At 36.0% G+C, this 20567-nt stretch overlaps 1 protein-coding gene across 9 annotated transcripts; it reads left to right on the top strand.

Annotated features, from left to right (window-relative positions):
* Positions 1-14308: 14308 nt before the first annotated feature.
* On the top strand, positions 14309-18403 carry LOC107857912 (quinone oxidoreductase PIG3). Of its 9 annotated transcripts, none has more exons than XR_007052171.1 (7): positions 14315-14724; positions 15770-15949; positions 16141-16222; positions 16292-16399; positions 16645-16803; positions 16894-17026; positions 18075-18206. XR_007052171.1 is itself a non-coding variant. In XM_047406539.1 (7 exons), the coding sequence occupies exons 3-7, from the start codon at positions 15914-15916 to the stop codon at positions 18253-18255; spliced, it is 585 nt and encodes a 194-aa protein (XP_047262495.1). In that variant the 5' UTR covers positions 14638-14724; positions 14877-14938; positions 15770-15913; the 3' UTR covers positions 18256-18403. The 9 variants fall into 9 exon arrangements, 7 of the variants coding, with proteins under 7 accessions (XP_047262498.1, XP_016558171.2, XP_047262499.1 ...); XR_007052170.1 differs by having other exon boundaries at positions 14316-14724; positions 18056-18403; XM_047406539.1 differs by lacking the exon at positions 16894-17026 and adding an exon at positions 14877-14938 and having other exon boundaries at positions 14638-14724; positions 18056-18403.
* Positions 18404-20567: the final 2164 nt, after the last annotated feature.

Genomic DNA, 20567 nt, shown 5'->3' with positions numbered 1-20567 from the left:
AAAAAAAAATCAAAACCCAAATACACAATGCAACAACAACAATCCAATACAATAGTAACCAAATCAATACAGCAACAACAACAACCAAAAACTAAACATAAATACTTTCAAAAGTCTATAACACGTACAAAATGTCCTACAAAAGTGAGTATGAAAAAACTACCACAATACTTTCAAACAACAAAATGTCTAAATAATATATACAACACATACAAAAATAAAAAACCTAAAAGTCATCATCATCGAATTCATCCTCGTCTTCCATATCAGCATCCGTGCTGAAATCATCCAGGGGGCCTAGACCTATTGCAGCCCGAACTACATCACCAGGACACGAAGAAATAACCCCCGTAGTCTAAATGAAAGAGCTGAACTGATGCTGCAGTATCTTGATTTGTGATGTTGTTGCCTTCTCGATCTTCTTCTGCCTCTCTCTGTTCAAAAAACCCCTCTCTCTGTTCAGCAAGCTCTTCAGTGAGGTAAGAAATCATATTTTGTATTCTTTCAATGGTTTCTCTATCAACTGAAGAGATAGAGTATGCATCGCCGGGTGAAGACCTAATATTATTGCCAAAAAGTTTTGTGTGGAATCCTTAGAAATGACCTCTATTTGTAGGACCCACAGCTTTTGTCCATAACTCCTCCTCTACAAGCTCGGTTATTGGTTCACCCTAACTTTCAGGAGGCTGACTACTACGATACTCAGTAACAAGACGCGTATATTCGTCCTATATTTAAAGTAAAGTTAATACTAAAAGTAAACAAAATATTATAGTACTTATAATTCAAAATTTGTTTCTTACATGGATAGCTTTTGTATGAGCTTCAACCCAGACAGCTTCATCAGTTGCGTCCTTTTTCCTTTTCGTATGAGTCTTCTCAAATAGCTCATCAGTTGGTATTCGCCTACCCTTATCTTTTTCTGGCATATTAAAACATTATATATCAATGTTTAAATAATAAATAAATATAAATAGAAACAAACAATTAACATTGTAAAAGTTACATACCATTTTTTCCTTCACAGAAAGACTACTTCTAGCACCCGCAGTATATAGGGAGCCACCCTTGGATGATGCCCAGGCTTTCTTTCCTTTTTCACTCAACAATTGGTATTCTGTGCTACTCCAATGGCAAAGATACAGTGTCCATACGGGTGCAGGAATCCACTTAGGTTTTACCAATTTCTTTCGGGCATAATCCAAGAGATCGTTAAATCTGGCTCTACATCTTATGAAAAAGTTCTTCTTTATAAGAAATGTATTTGCATCATCCCACCAGTAAAATTTCTACAACAAAAATATAATATTCACTCTTTGGTTCTAACAAAGTATTAATAAGTAGTCAAAAAGTTAAATTGTTACCTTAAATTCTTCAAACATTCTATCCCTGTCAAGTTCTGGAACCTTTTGCCAGCTGGTCCAGTAGCCGTTGAAGTGCCGAGTAATGCATATTCGCACCTTTTTTTTAACTCCACCATCCAACCTAAACCTACAACACAAGATCAAACAGTAATTTCATCGAGCATAATAATCTAGTAATGAAAAAATGAGTAACGTTATTATATTTAGAAATCTTACCCTCTCGCAACTAGAACAAGATAAATCCTCCCAGAATCATCACTATCTCCTGGCTTCCTAGTAAGTGATGGTGGATGCTCTGGCGTGGGTGGATCTGAAGCACCTTATGGAGTACCTTCAAGCTGAAGATCCGACAATCCAATAGATCCAGCTGATTCACTATGTGAAGCTACGTGACTGTTGCAGGAGGGAATCGATGATGGTAGATGTCTGTAGGGGCCAGTGGCCGTCTGATAGTGTTGTGCTGGCGGTGGCACGGTCGCACGAGCAGAATGAGTTGGTGTAGACCCATGTAGCGGCCCCACATATGTAGGAGTAGGTATCGAATCCTCAAATGATCTAGAATATGAGGGTCGTGTTGTCGCATCAGCAAACCGACCCTCAGATATATGAATACCTGTGGTCATCTATAAGCCAGAGATTGTCTATTCTTTTTTGGTTTCGTAGTATCAACTTTTCCCTTACCCTTATCACCTCTGCCTGACATCTAAATTATGTTAAGTTAACAAGTAGTTAGTTCCTATAAAATGATTATATAAGAAAATATTCCAAGTTACTAATACAACACGAGATATAGAAAAGAATATTTTTATTACTATATAAATCATGGAAAAGTGGAAACAACAAACTTAAATAGTATATTACATATCAATATTAAACAAGAAACATAAAGGTAAATATATAGTACAAAGCATAAAGACATCAATATATATTAAATACAACCTACACAATTAATCCTCCTCTTCTGGAGACTCTCTACTAAACCATTCACCCTCTTCGTAGGTTTCCTCATCTCCTACCCACTCAGCCTCTTCTTCCGCAATATTAACTTCTTTAAATATATTTTTCGGGTCATTCAAACTGTCCACTAATTCAACATCCACTAGCTGCTGATCAATCTGCATTTTATTTTGATACGCAGGCTCTAGCACATTCTTAACTTCCACTCGGCCTATAGGCTTTATTTTGATTACAGCCCACCAATCAAACTTATCATTGTGCAACGGATAAGGAGCATAATACACTTGTTAAGTATTTTGCGCTGGAACAAATGGATCGTAAATAGGATACGACCTATTGTGTTTTACTTTAATGATGTTATGCTCCCTATGTACTATTGTGCCTCTTGTGCTTGGATCAAACCACTTACATCGAAATAGGACAATTTTTTTTATTGGAAAACCAACTTACTCCAGTTCTAAGATCTCGTGTATGATGCCAAAGTAACCAACATCATCATCACCCTTAACCCAAACACCAGTATTATTTGTTTTTCTTGTTCTAGAGTGTTGTTCGGTGGAAAATTTAAACCCATTTACAATGTATTGGGGCATTGCATTAACTTCAACTGTACCTAAAGAAATATCTCTTGAAAGCTGATCGTATGCGGCTGCATTTGGTGAATGGTGTACCTAAAAATATTATACGTATATATATTTTAGTTGAGGAGTGTATAAATATTTAAACTTTATAGAAATATTAATACACTTATAAACCTCATTTTTAAACCATGTTGCAAAGGATGCATACACTTGATTTTTGTGAAATTGAGCCTTAAATGAACTGAACATCCAACATGGGAAAAACAATTAGTTTCTTTAAGGGAATGAGTAAACAAATAAGATATGTTAAAATTTTAATCTCCTTACTTCAGAAAGGGCTCAATTTTCGGGCAATTCAGCATGACATACAAAGTTGTTGACTTGCACTCCGTGGGGGTGAGCCGGTGAGGTATGATCTTTTTAGCCTTACAACCAGATTGATTGAAAATTGATATCAGTTGCAAATGAGGCTCATTGACATCGTCCTGATGACTATTCGGTTGGTTTCTTGAACAAGCAACTTCATCACTAAAGTAGTATGAACAAAATTGAGAAGTTTCTCTTGCAAGATATGCCTCGACTATAAAGCCTTACACCCTATGTTTGTTTTTGGGAACCTTTTTAATTTTCCAATTGCCCTAATTATGTATGAAATCAGTTTTACTTATTACAATTTCCCCTGCATACTCAGTACATTCCAGAAGTACTGATCCATATATACGTCTGTGTGGCTACATTATTTCATAATATAGGTACCAATTGTAGCCCACACATTATGATCAAACAGTTATAGATTCCAGCCAGCAGGTGACGAGTTCTCCTACTTTGGGAACTCCAAATAGTTTTAGTCTATGTACAGTTTATTTATTTTCATGTGTATTAATTAGTGGTAGTTGGAGGCATGTCCCGGATAATTTATAGTCAGTATAGTAGAGGCTTCATAGATGTCAGTTAGAGTCAGTCATGTAATTTCAGTTTCATCCTTTAAATTTATCAGTTTGTAAAGCTTTATCAGTATTATATCTATTTTAGATTATCAGTATAATTATATTCCCACATAGCAGAATAATTATTTATTATGTTATATTTCAGTTGCTTAATAGTATGCTGGTTCATGAGTTAGCTTGGGATCACTTATAGTTCCAAGCACCGTGTGACGACTAAGGGGTAGTCTCGGGTTGTTACAAACTTGGTATCAGAGCATAGATTTTAAGTGTCCTAGGGTGTCAATGAAGCCGTTTTTAGTAGAGTCTTGTGGAACGATATAGAGACATCTGTACTTTTCTTCGAGAAGCTACAGGGCATTTAGGAAATATTTTCCTTCTTTCATGTCTCAGATCGTGCTATAAAAAGGTTCTTTAAGGAACATATACAGATTATCATAATGCTCCATTCTCATTCATGCCAACTCTGCCTTAGTTTTAAGGTAACAGATTAGCTAAGCTCACATTCCTACAGGTAGAGCTTTCTGAGACACTCTCTACAGACAGTTATGGGAATTCACACAGGCCAAAAAGTATCCCAACAGTTCTTTTAAGTTCCAAAGTTTGACGGATTTCATTCATGTTCATGAAAATCGTGCATTAAGCCAAATTCATATGTTCTTTCAGATTCCCCCTCAGAATCCCTTTTATAGTATGTGATCTAAAGTTAGAATTATGAACCCAGAAGTTTAGCAGTAATAGAGTTGGGATACCATTATCCAGATTGAGCAAATTACGTATTCATGAGGCTTGTTGTATGAAAGGTGAATCAGTAGGCTTGAACAATATATACAAGAATTTAAGTTTATTGATTTAAAATTAAGTATAATGATGTGTTTAGTGAAGCAAGTATGTGCTAAAAAGAGTGTAAGTATGTGATGATAGAATAAGTGACCCAGTCAGGCTCTCAGATTCTAGTAGTAGTACCAGTATGTGTAGAAAAGCAGTAAGGGAGGGTGATTCCCAACCTATTTTTATCTCAGTGCAAAGTTTTTCAGTCATCACGATATTTACTTATGCCTAACATGCCAGCTCTATCATCGCAGCTCATATTCATGCACTTTATAGAAAAACCATGTACGCTTTAAGTTTCTAGTATGAGGAGTTCCAGTTCTCTCAGTAGTACGAATCAAGTTCCATGAAATCATGAACTCAAAACTCAGGTCATGCAGCTCATGACTTATGTACTCATGTTTCATAGTATCTTCAGTTCCAGGTGCTCATACTACACTCCTAATAATCAGTGAAATTAAGATTATATCATGTATGTCCTCAGTTCAGAAATCTCTAACAAATTCATGTAATTGATACTTTATTCCTCAGTCCTCAGTTGAGTGTCAAAGTTATTCTTTTATGTTTCAGGTCCTCATGTTCTAACTTTCAGTGACCTCTCATTACGTTATGCTTAGTTGAAATTTTATATGCGTTTTCTTGGGCTAGTGCATGAAAGTTTTAAGGATAGAGGTTTAGAGAAAATAAGAAAGATGTTTTCGCGGTGGTTTGCCTACAAGTTCATGTGTGGTTATGAAGATAGGCTTGAATGTCATATTGGTGTACAAGTGGAATGTATAGTTGAGTATAAACTTTCAGTATAATTCAGTCTGTATAGCTAGCAATCCAGTCTAGCAAACAGACAGATAACTTCCTATGGCTTTCCATCTTTCCATCTAGTCATACTATTCGAAATTTTCATGGATATGGCTATTCCGAGAGGTAATTCATTAGACTCCATGTAGTTTGTAAATTCAGGTCAGTTCATGCATTATGCATTAGTTTTAGATCCCATATATTCAGTCATAATTTAGTTTGTAAGTGTCCCATGCATCATCTCACTCTTTCTTTAGTATCTCAACCAAGCCAGTATCATTCGAGGGACGAAGTATCCTAAGGAAAGATGTAATACCCCGAGTATTCATGTCCTAAACCTTTTATTTTTTCTTCACAAAATAGGATCCAGCTTGAAGTAATGGTTACTCATAATTTAACTCTCTCGTTTCTATCTTAGCCTTGTAATCATTATCATGTCATTGCATGTATTTAAGAAATTAGTTCAGTTTATGATATTTAGTTCATGTAGCATGTTTCAGAATCAATTATGTAATCAGGTTTCAAGTCATGAATGTTCAGAATATGATCTCAATTACCTTCGTACAGTACTCTCAGTCTAACCAGTCTCATTCGAGGGCAAATGTTCCCAAGGGGGAGATAATATAATACCCCGCATTTTTGGACTAGTCCTCGAATCGTCGCTCCTATGTGTATAAGATATGATCTAAATGATTCCAATGCAAATATGAGTTTCATGATCTTTATCCTCATGTTTGATTTGCTTTTGAGGTGAAAAATGTTCATAAGAATCACTTAGAACAATGTTGTGCTTAGAGCCTTTGATTCGTCCAAAGTTTGGTATTTGATTCTACAAAGCTCTACTTTAAACGTGTATAAATTTTTATATAGGTAGAATTTTTAAGCTCAAGAACCACCAAATTGTATATAATTTAATTATCTTTCCAATGATACCAATTTTGCCTAAATCTGATACCCGAGCAAAAAGATATAACATTTTTCATGTGAGGCAGTAAGCAGACACAATGGCCAGCACGTTACAAAACTGTTTCACACGCTAATTCATATTTTAAAGGGTCTAGGAGCACTTTGGTCACTTCCCCTCATCCAAATCCTCCCATAACACTTAATTTCATCCCCAAAAGTAATATACACTCAATTATTTATCTTTTCTCTCAAAGAAAAACCTTAGCCTCCTCAAGAACACCAAGAACTTCATCAATTTTTCTTCAAGAAAGGCAAGAACTCAAGTTTCCTAATTCAAGAATGCTTTCAAGATTGTATTTCTCCTTCAAGATTTAAGCTTTAAGGTACGTGGAAGTTCATCCATGGGTCCTCTTTCACCCATGGAGCCCAAAAACCCTTTTCTTTTAATTAAAGAATGAATTTTCCATTACTATGGTATTTTGTATGTTCAAGAAAGATTGAATTTCATGTTTCCATGGTATTTTTAATTCAATTCAGCTCATGTATGATTCCATGCAAGATTTTGAATTCCTCATGCTATGAATTTGAGTTTTCCATGCTTTATTCAAGTAAATTCCATGATAGGTCCTAAATTCATGATGTTTAGCAATATCCCCATGTTTTAAATGAATGTCTTCCACATGTTTTGATGAAATTCCCATATCATGTTCAATCAATTTCAAGATGAATCCCCAAGTTAGGAATTTTTCCATGGAACCCTATTATTCCCTCATGTTTAAGACATTCTTACGTTCAAGCTATGAACTTTACATGTTTTGATGAAACGCTTATGTCCTATTTCAAGGGAATTACATATGAATTTTTCAATTCATGATCTTAGTTATGTAATCATGATATGCTCCCATGTTTAAGATATTCCTATGTTCAAGTTCATGATCATGACATATTATCATATGGTCCCATTCATATACAAGTTCATGCCTCTCAAGTGTTTGACAAAATGTCTAAATGAAAGCATTGTTAACAAGCTACAATTGTTATGCTATTATGATTATGCCATGTTTTACTTTCAATACTATCGAGTCCTGGGGAATTCAATACCCGAAATCTAGTTGTTTACCTAGAATTATAGTAGCTATAAAATAGTCTCAGTAATGTCAAAAACAATAGTACTTAATCAATTACAAAACTCAGTCAACTCAGTCCAGTTCAATCAATCAATATGATCAGTAACAGTTCTGTCAAGCCTAGTACACTCTAGTGTTCAGTTCAGTGTCTTCAGTTGGGAGTAGGATTCAAAACCAAGTGAACCCAAGGATGGGGGCTCACCTGCCAGTAGAGGGTGTAATCCCTAGTAGCAATCCTTGCGTTCTAGAACTACAAAGCCAGCGTAGGTTGAGATATCAACCTGCCAGTTGAGAGTTGATAAGGTGTCCTACCTGCCAGTTGAGGACCCATCGTTCTCGTTCAGGGCACCTGCCAGATAAGGGTGACTCTTCAACTTATCTTTACCTATGGCACGGTACTGACATCCTTCCAATTGGGGTTACAAGTTGGACCCTAATCCAATCAAAGAGGGGCATGTCGGTTAGATGATTACCTCCCACAGTTTTAGTTTCAGTTTCAGTTTCAGACTCAGTATATGATACAAATACGACCACAAGGATGGGCGTGTGAAAGGGTAATGAACTCGAGGCTTGGGGTGTGTAAGAAAAATACAAAAGAGGGCCTAAAACACACATCAAAACCGAACCTACACGACACTCCATGGGCTGCATTTTGAGGCTTTTCATTATAGGACCTTTTGGTCATTTTGTATTCTAGTTGTAACCTAGTATAAATAGAACATTGTAGGTCATTTTGTCTTAGACTTTGATGATATTTGTAAGTTGTACAACACTTTGAAAGACAAGTCCTCTCTTCTCTTTAGGAGGCAACCAAAAATTAAGGTGATACTAGTGTAGAATCACTAGTATTGCATTCATGGCTTGAGACGTTGGTGTTTAGAGGAGGTAAAGTCCCTCTTGTGTCAACGTAGGAGTTAGGTTAACCGTTGCGTGTAGTGTTAAGGGTCCAAGAGTATCACATGTTCTTGGGTTCTTAAGATTATACCAACTAAGGTCTAACTATCTATCCTTTGCTCATTGTAATCTTGTAACCATTTGTGTATCTTGTAATCTTCAATCTGTGAGTTGTTGTCTCTTGTTGTTATTGTTCTTATCATATTATTTTCCACCTTGTTGTGTTATTACAGTTTTGGTGTGGTTATACACGTTATTATCTCATCATTGTGTAGCATTCTTGGTTTTGGACTTGTTTTCAACTTGTCTCGATTTTGTATCGTGTTTGTAGACTATTTTTGTGGTTGTTTGGGTACAATACACGTTGGTAGTGTATCAGTATAGAACTCAGTTCAGTTCTACAGAATCAGGACTGTTAGAAACAGTCACTTAGTTATCAGTAACTCAGTTATCAGTAATCACATCTATCAGTTACTCAGTTATCATAACTCAGTATTCAGTTCCAGTATGAGCTTAGTTACAATCTCAGTTACAATCTTAGTTACAGTCTCAGTTACAGTCTTAGTTACAGTTTTAGTTATAGTCTCAGTTACAGTCCCGGTTACAGTCTCAGTTACCGTCTTAGTTACAATCTCAGTCACAGTATCAGTCCAGTAATCAGATCAGTAACTCAGTTCTGTTTCAGGTTTACTTAACCATAGCGTACATTTATTAGTTATTAAGTTATCAGTATTTTAGTACCTCAATTTACAGACTATTTCAGAATCATGTTATACTTTGCCTTAATCAATTTCTTTTCAAAAATCAACTTTCCTTTTTAAAGTTTGTCAAAAGTTATTTTCAAATAGTCCGAATAATCGCAAGTTAGAGGATACTCTTGGTGCCTTAACAACCTTCCAAGAGCATTAATAGGAACCACTTGAAATTTCTAAACTTAAAATGTTTTTTTTTTCTGTTTTGAATCTTTTAAGTAATATTTACAATTTTTCTTGATAATTTCTCAAAAATCAAGTGGCAACTCTGAAATTTTTTAAATTGTTTCAAACTTTCTTTAAAGTTTTAAAATAATTTAAAAAGTTGAAAAATAATGTTTTCCAATTCTTCAAATCAGAAAGGGCCAAAACAAGTTGTACAACCTCTTCATTAGTCTATTTCTTCCCCTTCCTTAAAAATTTGACTGACTTGATTGCCCTTGGTGATAAGTCAGCATTTCTTTCTACCTCATCTTCAAGATAATCTGATTTATTTCCAACATCTTCTATCTGTGCATGCACCTCTACCTCCTCTAGATTATGTGTCAGAATGTTATGTAGTATCTCAGCTGGGGACTCTATAGTGCCACTCCATATTGGAGTTTCATCTATAGAAAGTGGAGCATCAATTACTATCAGTTTATTATTCTCAGTACTGATTGTTGCCAGCTGGTTGCTAACTTCCTTGCTATCTGCAGGTTGTTCTCCCCAAATTTCTCTTGAAATGTCATGAACTCCATTATGGGAAGATGTATTCTTCTTTACAACCTCAAAAGATTTATTTTCATCTCTGACTGTTTTCTTGTAAGTGACAATTATTGTATCCAGGTTAAGCTCAATATCTGGATTCTTTTCAAAATCACCACATGAAGAGGACTTACCTTTCTTGGCCAGATTATTTTCTCCATTCTCTTCCTTTGAACAAACTTTATCCTCCGTACTACTGCTTTGTTTGAATTCTTCTTTATTTGCTGCTGCAGAAAACCCCTGATTCTCCACTAATTGAGTTTCTTCATTTTCATGAAAAGATTTGGTGACCCATTCTCTCGTGTAAATATTTTTGTTTCCCTACCCCTGCATCTCCTATTTCTGTTCTGTGCGTTTGGTTGTAGCCATTGAATTTGTGTCTCCTGTATGCTCTTTTTCCCCTTCAGACAACACTGCAAATGAATTAGTATTACCTTTGCCTTTTTCTGGTATGACAACCTTCTCACTTAGGTACTTTTTATTAATAAACATCCTCTTTGTAGGGTTCCGTTTTCTATTAGGTCCATATCTTCTTGCCACTTAGAATTTTAGATGGACTACTCTCTGCATCTCCCTATTGGGATTTAAACTCCTTTTCAACATTCTCTTCATATGCTGCCTTTAATTCAGGGTTTAGTATTCTGCATTTCTGTTCATTGTGCCCTTAGAGCTTGCACTTCTTCCAATATTTAGGTAAGAAATCATATATTATCTTCACCTGCTCTATTCTTGATTCCATTGTGTTAGAGTTCACAATGATTCTTTCACAAAGTAGGTTGGTTTAAGATCAGGAAAGGAAATTTATGCCATAGCTTGGGTTATCTCCTCATCAATCTTGAATTTAGCATCATAAATTAAAGGCCTCGTCTGATAAGAATATCCATCCTTATCATCAATGTAATACACAGCCTTTGCCATCACATTCACAAAATCTTCCACAAGTTCATTAAAATATGACGATTTCTCAACAATCCAATTTTGCAATCTCCCTTGATATTAAGTTGTTTCAGTAAATGCGTATGAAAATCATCCAATTTAGGCCAACCATAAGAGAATTTACGAATAACTGCATATTGCAGTTGTTCAATTTAATTCATTCGATCCACTTCTTCTTCAGCCCACAAAACTCGAGGAATGCCATTAACATAGTTGGGATTTTTAATTGGGATAGGTTGAACATTATGATTATTGCGAGATGTAGAAGTGTTGACGGTCCCTGGTTTCAATAATTCTTCAAATTTTGCCTTATCTTTGGATGGGAAAGAGATGCAAATTTGTAAGCATTTTATATGTATCAATGGGTAGGGGTGGAAAATCTTCTAGAGTAACAGATAAAGTTGACTAGCCAGCCTTTGGAATAGGCTGACCAGTAGCCTAACTAGCCATTTCCCCTGGCCATTTTCAGTAGCAAATCTGGGTTTGGATTGTTAGGATCGAGAATCCCAGATAGTGCGGAATTAAACAAAGTAATCGTTTGAAGACGATAACAAAACGATAATAACGATAAGTTGAGAAAATAAAGGAGGCACAAATTTAACGTGGTTCGGTCAACTTGACCTACGTCTACAACCAAAAGAGAAGCAACTTCACTAAACACCAACGGAACAAAAAAAGAGTACAAAGATACAAAAGAGAGTATAAAATTAGAGTAATTAAATACTCTAATAGCCCAAATACCCAAAAGAATAACCTCACAAAGATCACTCCAAAGAAGAGGTTCACTCAAAGTATTTTCCAACACAACTCTCTTACAAATACTCTCTACAAAGAAGAAAACAAACACAACTAAATCTTCTTCAAATGTTGGTGTTCTTCTTTAAATGGTATATATCAAAGAGGGTGGAAATGCCTCTATTTATAGGCACAAAACAAACCTACGTTGACGTCATCAATGACATCAACACACTACTTTGTCAACCAAATTTGACAAGAAAACAACTTGCATGCAGTGTTGGACTAGCCAACCAAATTTGACAAGAAAAAAATTGCATGCAATGTTAGACTAGCCAACCTTTGACAAAGCCAACAAATGATCTTGCAAGTGCTTGGTAGCAACTTTATTTGACCAAGTGTGAATCCAAGAAATAAACAAAAGGCCACATTACAAATCTCCACCTTGGCTTGAGTTTGTTTAATATAGTAAATTTGCTCTACCTTCTTCACAAAGCCTTAAAGGACTTTTAAAATTCCATGACGTCAAAATCGGATGAGTCTCCATCTGAAATTGAACCAGTATCAACACCTATAATAGTAGATCCCAACAGTGTGTACAGCGTTCCAGACTTGCGTGCCTTCATAACCACAAGACCACCTCGAGAGACTTCAAGAACTCCACCTTCACCTGTGTATTTGCACCCAAAAGATTCTAAGTGCCCAAAGAGATGAGATTTTTCTTCAACTCAGGAACACATCTAACATTTCTGAGAGTTCTTACAATACCATCATGCATTTTAATTCGGACAATACCTGTTCCAACAATTTTACAAGCAACATTGTTGCCTACCAAGACAACTCCACCTTCAATAGGATCATATGTAGAAAACAAGTACTTGTTAGGACACATATGAAATAAACAAGCTGAATCTAAAATTCACTCATTGTTAGAACAAGAAATATTTTCGGTTACTAAAAATATTGCTCCTTCAATCTCATCAGCAGCAACACTTGCTTCAGCGGTGTCGGAATCCCCGTGCTCACTTTTCTTTACTTTTCCCTTGTTTTGCAACTTAGGACAATTAAACTTGATGTGGCCTTTTTATGACAATAATAACACACTGAATTACTAAATCTAGACTTTTCATTAGATCTACTCCTGACAAATAAATCGGACGCCTGAGTTCCACTACCTTCCCCGGTAATATCTCTATCTATCTAATCTTTAGATTTCAGCATAGATTTGATTTTTCTATAAGAGATAGTTTCTTTCCCATAAAGTATAGTATCTATAAAATTCTTAAAGGAATGGGGTAGGGAACATATTAGCAAAACAGCTTGATCTTCTTCCTCAACCCTGACATCTATATTACTTAAATCCATAAGAATGGAATCAAAGGCATCAAGATACGACAATAGGGACGTATTATTATCCATACGAATTGTATAAAGCTTTTGTTTCAGGTAGAGTCTACTCTCTACCGTCCTTTTCATATACAGGCTTTTCAACTTTTCCCACATGCCTTTAGCAGTGGTTTCCGAAGCTACTTCACGTAAGACATCATCAGAGAGATTTAGTATAATACTAGATCTCGCATTTTTATCAAGGCTATCAAACTCCTCGTCTGTCATTTTCTGAAATTTTCTCTTTTCCTTGCAGTGCCATATCTGAACCATCCTGAACTAGGATAGCTTCCATTTTCAACTGCCACATACCAAAGTTTGTACTTCGATCAAATTTCTCAACATAAATATTTGTAATCGGCATGGTGACTACTAAGACAAAATCAGGATTAACCTCGCTCTGATACCAATTTGTTAGGATCGAGAATCCTGGATAGTGCGGAATTAAACAAAGTAATCGTTTGAAGACGATAACAAAACGATAATAACGATAAGTTGAGAAAATAAAGGAGACACCAATTTAACGTGGTTCGGTCAACTTGACCTACGTCCACAACCAAAAGAGAAGCAACTTCACTAAACACCAACGAAACAAAAAAATAGTACAAAGATGCAAAAGAGAGTACAAAATTAAAATAATTAAATACTCTAATAGCCCAAATACCCAAAAGAATAACCTCACAAAGATCACTCCAAAGAAGAGATTCACTCAAAGTATTTCCCAACACAACTCTCTCTCTACAAAGAAGAAAACAAACACAACTAAATCTTCTTCAAATGTTGGTGTTCTTCTCTAAATGGTATATATCAAAGAGGGTAGAAATGCCTCTATTTATAGACACAAAACAAACCTACGTTGATGTCATCAATGACATCAACACACTACTTTGCCAACCAAATTTGACAAAAACAACTTGCATGCAATGTTGGACTAGCCAACCAAATTTGACAAGAAATAAATTGCATACATTGTTAGACTAGCCAACCAAATTTGACAAAGCCAACAAATGATCTTGCAAGTGCTTAGTAGCAACTTTGTTTGACCAAGTGTGAATCCAAGAAACAAACAAAAGGCCACATTACATGGATGATGACGGCTAGGGTTCAGCTCATGCGTTTTGAGAGACAGTAATCAAGTGTCTTTTTAAGTGAATTGTTCGATTCTCCTCCTCCGTTTAAGTTAGAATGATATATTTATTATTTTTATCTATTTAAAAAAGAATAATTTTTAAAAATAATATTTTAATTTCAATTTTTCATATGATAATTAAACCTATTTTACTATATTTAACATAACATTAATTTAGAACCACAAAAGTTCAAAACTCACTATTTATTTTGTTTAACTCCATTCAAGAGCAGTAAAAACTACAGTATTTTGAAACTTCAACTATACAAAACATAGTAGCTCTCAACAAGAAGAATATTTATGCAAGAAAGTCGTATAAACCTCTCCAACTCTACACAAATTAGTCATTATAATCCCTTTTGCTTTGTAAAATTGATTGTGATAAAGGATAAAGGCTGTTGTAATCACAAGCGTTGGTGATCCAGAGGTGTTAAAGCTACAACAAGGGGAAGACCCACAAATCAAAGATGATCAGGTCTTGATTAAAGTAGCAGCCACTGCCGTTAATAGAGCTGACGCCCTTCAACGCCAAGGTAAACATCCACCCCTTAAAGGTGACAGTGAATACCCAGGTCTTGAATGTTCTGGCATTGTTGAAGCTGTTGGTAAGGACGTTACTCGCTGGAAAATTGGTGATCAGGTTTGTCTCATTACAATTTCCATTTTGAAAATGATGTCAACTTTATTCTTGAAATTGAGGCATAATTGCTGTTTGAAATCTATGGGGACTTGATTAAGAGCGGAACACAAAGGAATAAAAAGATTAATGCACCCAAGCGTGTGGCCTTGCAGTTAATGAAGTGGGTTGAGCATCATGACATCTCGGATTAAAATACCCGCAGAGACAGCACTAGGTGATTTTTTCTCATTTGATCTAGTCTTCATGAATAGTGTTACCTCGTACCTGATGCTGGTGGAAGGGGGAGGTGTCCCATAGAATTAGTTGAGGTATGCATGAGGTGGTCCTGTCCCCATGGTTATCCAAAAAAAAAAAAAAAGAGACCCATAATACCAACTAGTTGGGATTAAGGCTTAGTCATTGTTGGTGGTCTTATATTGGGTCTAGTATTATCTTCTTTTTTGGTTTAGAGTTTTCTTTGTCAGTCTAGGAATAGGTAAGATTTAGAGAACCATTATTGAATATTGGATTAAAATGAGCAACAATAGAGCAGAATGGATATAAGGAGACAGATAGCTTAACTCCACCTAGTTGAGATTGTGGGGCAGTTATTGTTGTTGTTTGTTGTATGGGGTAAAATATTTTCATTCACTTTGGTGCTTGGTTTGACATAAGTTTGATAGAATTTAATAGTAGTAGAAGTGGGGATAATTAAGTACGAGGAGGGAAATAATGTGTATATCTTGATACATAAGATTAAGGGCTTTGGAGTATGAGTAGAGGCCGCACTTCAGGGCTAAAAAGATTTCTTATTTCAAGATGAAAGAGTTTCCTTGAATAGTAACCTGAATGATTTTGGGCACGCCCTTGTTAGTTAGGTTAATAGTTAATCCATTAGCTTCCTGAAGTGAAACTAGTACAATTGAGTTCCCGTTGAGCCTTAGCAGGAGACATTACAGTGATGTTTTTATGAGCTTCTTTGTGGATTCGGAGAGTACATTTCAATGCATTGTTTGAAAGGGAGTTCTGTTTAGTGCATTGATGATGTAAATGCTTAACATAATAGGTATGTGCTCTCATTGGTGGAGAAGGTTATGCGGAGAAAGTAGTTGTATCTACTGGACAAGTTCTTCCTATTCCGTCAGGTGTTTCTTTGAAAGATGCAGCTAGCTTTCCTGAAGTGGCATGCACTGTTTGGTCGACCATTTTTATGACTAGCAGGCTTTCCTCTGGTGAAACGTTTCTGGTGATTGATAGACCATAGCTATTCTTTAATACAATTTGTTGTTTAGCAGTAGTTCCTATTTCTTTTATCTATGCAGATTATCAGCCATTTAATCGATTGGCACAATCTTTTGGGTGGTATCTTCAAGTGAATCTTTATATCCCTGATTCCCATGGACTAAGATCAAGCACGTGACTACGTGTTACTTTCAGATACATGGAGGCTCTAGTGGAATTGGTTCCTTTGCCATTCAAATGGCTAAGTGCCTTGGGGTCAAAGTTTTCATCACAGCAGGTTCATCATGATCTCTCTCATTATGGAACTGAAATCATTCAGCTAACCATGTCAAATCTTGTTAACCAGGAAGTGAGGAAAAACTTGCTGCATGCAAAGAACTCGGGGCTGATGTTTGCATCAATTACAAGACTGAAGACTTTGCCACACGCATCATGGAAGAAACAGGAGGGAAAGGTGATCATTCTCATAGGCATCATTGTTATATTAGAAACTAGGTCTTTTTGATAAACAAACAACTACGCTTCAGTTCCAAACAAGTTGGGAACTATGTCTTTGTGATATCAACTAACATTTGAATATGCATTTTTTCTTTAGAAAATTACAGTGGTTATCATATATCTCATGGGGCCAGGGGGAAACCACTCAATTTCTTCTCATGTCTTACATGTATGTTATTTTAATTTCAATGTTCAACACAGGTGTTGATGTCATACTAGATAATATAGGAGGTCCATACTTCCAACGAAACCTTGACAGCCTCAATGTTGATGGTAGGCTCTTCATTATTGGTTTTATGGGAGGAACAGTGACACAAGTAAATCTTGGCTGTTTAGCAGCAAGACGCCTGACAGTGCAGGGTAAGTGCAGATGTGGTCTGATATATTTGGAGTTAGAACTTTTCTATGAAATATATTCTTAAGCTTGATATGGTGAACTTGTCTGACCAGATACTCGAACAAGAATGCTGTTAGTCAACCAGAAGAGAGAAATCTGGAGACACTCTACTGCAATTCGCAAATGAACTCGCTTGAAGTCTCAGTGTTCATTTGTCTCGTTGTTATCTCTTATTTTTAAAGTCAGGTGCTTACTTTTGTGACACATGATACACTTTTTTTGCATCTTCTTCCATTTTTATGAGGCTCTCTCACATTTCCTATCATGCTCCTTTATTTTCTTCCTTTCCACTTTCCCGCACTTCACTTCTACTGCCGTCCTGTTCCTCCTGTAGCTTTAGTTCCTTAAAGTAATCAGCCTCACTCATCTCATAATCAGTCCTGGCTTTCAACCACCAGTCACGGTTTATAATATTCTGTGGCCTTCTTTGGACTCAAAGAGTCAACTGACGTGCAGTGACTTACTTAAAATTTATTGTGGTAAGAGAAAGATGATAGTGTAACAGAAGCAAATTCAACACAAGCTTCCACTGATATTACCGGATTTTATTAGATGGTATAGGTCTCAATTTAATAGCAGGAGAACTGAAATAAAAAGGTTTATTTTCATTTATTTACCTTGCAACAACAGCAACATACCCAGTGTAATCCCACAATTGGGGTTTGGCGAGGTAGCGTGTACGTAGACCTTACCCCTACCTAGAAGGTAGAGAGGTTGTTTCTGATAGACCCTCTGCTCAAGTAAAATCATTATAAAGCACTTCGAAAAAAGAAAACAACGGTAGTGAAGAAGCCAAGACAAAAGAAGGTTTTATCTTTTATGTAAAGTTGAGCTATATCTCTTCTTTGCTATCGTGATTACTAATTCTTCATCAACTTGGTTGAATTTCAACCTCTTTCTCCCGGGTATCTTGTTATGGTTTGTTTGAATTCTGAGATGTTGAAATTATTGTTCCAGCTCTCTCATTATCGCATAATCATACCCAATGGTCCAGTCCCTTCATGTTCTAACTGCTCCTTCTCTTAGTTGAAGACTACATTTATATGTTTGAGGGAGTTCTCTTTTCATAAGAAAGTGTAGACAATTGGAGAGAAAAATTACGTCTGGAATATTGAAATCTAGCCTCATGGAGTTTGTTCTCTTGAGGGAATGACATGGACTTCATTTCAGATTGTGTTTCAGTAGATTTTATGTGGATTTGTGACTTATGTACAGCTGCTGGCTTGCGTAGCAGAAGCGCAGAAAACAAAACTCAAATTGTGAGAGAAGTGGAAAAGAATGTTTGGCCTGCAATTGCAGCTGGGAAGGTGAAACCAGTGGTGTACAACAAGTACTTCCCCTTAGCAGAAGCTGTTGAGGCTCATCAGTTACTGGAAAGCAGCAAGCACATTGGAAAGATTCTGCTTACTGTTTAAATATTGTAAAAGAGAGTTTTCTTGTTCTGTGTTAAAATAGCCTGTATATCCAAACCCCACCCCATCCACCACCACCACCACCACCACCAAAACCTCTGTTGCATGTATTATACTTGCAAAGTTCCAATAAAACAAAACCTTTTTATGATTCCTTTTCCTTTTTTTGCATGAAATAGACTTGCTTTTTTTACTGGTTCCTGATGGGATGACTGTGTGCTTAACCTGGAGATCTCAAAGTAGAGTCCCTACTACAGCATTTAATTTGAGTCCACCTTTACCCTGCACATTTAGTTGTAGTTTCCAATTTCCTGTCTTTCTAAGTCAAGTACAAAATATAGGCTGGACAATGAGTTTGCATGTCATTCCAGTAATAGAACAAAAGCCATCAACATAGAGCTGAAAAAAGAGCAAAAAATTCCCTTTCAATACTCTTTTGGATCGTCAAGACTAGTGCTCTATTGAAGTACTATTGATTGCTAGAAGCAGAAAATTTGAGAAGGTAACTGTGGTAATCCATGACTGCACCTCCTACCAGGACCACAGAATTTGATGACTGCAAAAAGCTTCACAGCCAGACGTCCTGGAGTAACCTCCTACCAGGACCATAGAATTTGATGATTCAAACACTGCAAAAAGCTTCGCAGCCAGACGTCTTAGTACTCCAGGACATGGTCACCAAGTTTAGCCTTGGTGATAGGAATAAAACATCCTCACTTGCTAACACACCCCATGGTGCAAAGTCATGCATGCGGCCATTTATTTGGGGAAAAATTGTCGCCTTTACAATTCCATAAAAAACCCGTGATATTCAGGACCAATTATGGGCTTAAGATATAAATATTCACTCACTTTCATAAATAAGGAAATGGAGGGAATATACTGTAGTATTACTATTTTATTATTAAAGTGTAATGTTATTCTTATGTCTTGAATGGTGCGATATGATAATGATCTTCTGCAGCTAATTGTTCCTTACCAACGCACGGAATAGGCCTAATTTGTTACCCCTCACATAAGTGCATAGTGCACGATCTGTTCAACGTTTTTATGCAAGTGAAAATTTCAATGTGGATTATGTGCTCAGATCATAAGGACGTTAATATATCATACGATCGATGTGTGAGCTAGATGCATATGTTGTTACTATTTGATGGTCAATAATTATTCTGTTCAAAGCTAGTTATTTCGGGGCAGAGCAAAGGAATCACATAGTTCAACTATAAACAGAAGTATAGACAATCTACTAATAAGATCTTTCGTTGAATATTTGTTTCACATGATGTATATGGCTTTGCATTTGTCAACATTAGTAGTAACGTGTAATACAACCTTGGACTCTCTCTTCGCCTTGCATTGTAAATCTTCCTATTTTCCTTCTTGGAAGTGACTCTACTCGATCTTGTGATCATTCCGTTGTTGTTTGATGATTGAATTTGTGAACTTCATAAGGTATTGGAGCTACGCGATTTCCCTTCAGTATGACTAATTAGAATTTCTTACAACGATTCAGTTACTATTTTGTCTCTGAAAATTTAATCAGCACAATTTTGGAGACTCGAAAATATAACTGTTCCCTGGAAATGTTGTTAGGCGTTTACAAAGCCAGTTAAATAAGCAGCATCCTCTAGCTACTGTGATGTGTGAATTTTATTATTGGTTTCATATATTTGGTACCATGTAGGCTAAAAGCCTTTTTTTTCATTCTTATTAAGGTGGCTGAACCTTTTTTCCAGTCCATTACTATTTGTGATGGATTTGACCTTTTAGCATATCAATATTTTGTGATGAATTAGCAAAATTTATCTCTGACTGAGATGGACATCCCGTCATATATCTATCACAAGCATTTCTGCAAAGTCAATTATCACAACAATTTAAGACTAGTGAATATGTGGCGATCGAAAATTTTATCACAAAATCGAATTTGTGATGGAATTACCATAAATCTATTTTTATTTCTTGTAGTGCATGAGATACAAGAGATTCTAGGAATTCATAATGTAGAGATTGTTTATGCACATGTAAGAGAATAAGACAGGCATTTTTGGGAAAATCAAGTAAAACCCTGCGGAATGTTAATGATTTCCAAGTGGACCTAAATCCATAAGTCATGCCCTCTCTTTTTTCTGTCAAGTGCCTTTCTTCCAAGGAAAAAAAAAGTTATTCTTTCTATAGTTAGTGTGAGGAATTCCAAGTAATATCATGTCAAAACACACCTTCAAATATTAAAAACTATTTTCAACAACTTTAAAAGAAAAAAAAAACTCATTATTTTCAAGTTGCAGTTAAATCTATATCAGATTCTAGATTAG

Source organism: Capsicum annuum, chromosome 2 (assembly GCF_002878395.1).
Source record: "Capsicum annuum cultivar UCD-10X-F1 chromosome 2, UCD10Xv1.1, whole genome shotgun sequence".
NCBI lineage: Eukaryota > Viridiplantae > Streptophyta > Magnoliopsida > Solanales > Solanaceae > Capsicum > Capsicum annuum.
The sequence above is the reverse complement of the archived record's forward strand: the minus strand, read 5'-3'. Positions and strand labels throughout refer to the sequence as shown.

Excerpts from the sequence above, each read along its gene's own strand:
- LOC107857912 (XM_016702685.2), top strand. The coding sequence starts at position 15,914 with ATGACTAGCAGGCTTTCCTCTGGTGAAACGTTTCTG. Across the intron at positions 16,223-16,291 it reads CAAAGTTTTCATCACAGCAG|GAAGTGAGGAAAAACTTGCT; the intron begins GTTCATCATGAT and ends CTTGTTAACCAG. Across the intron at positions 16,804-18,055 it reads AAGACGCCTGACAGTGCAGG|CTGCTGGCTTGCGTAGCAGA; the intron begins GTAAGTGCAGAT and ends ACTTATGTACAG.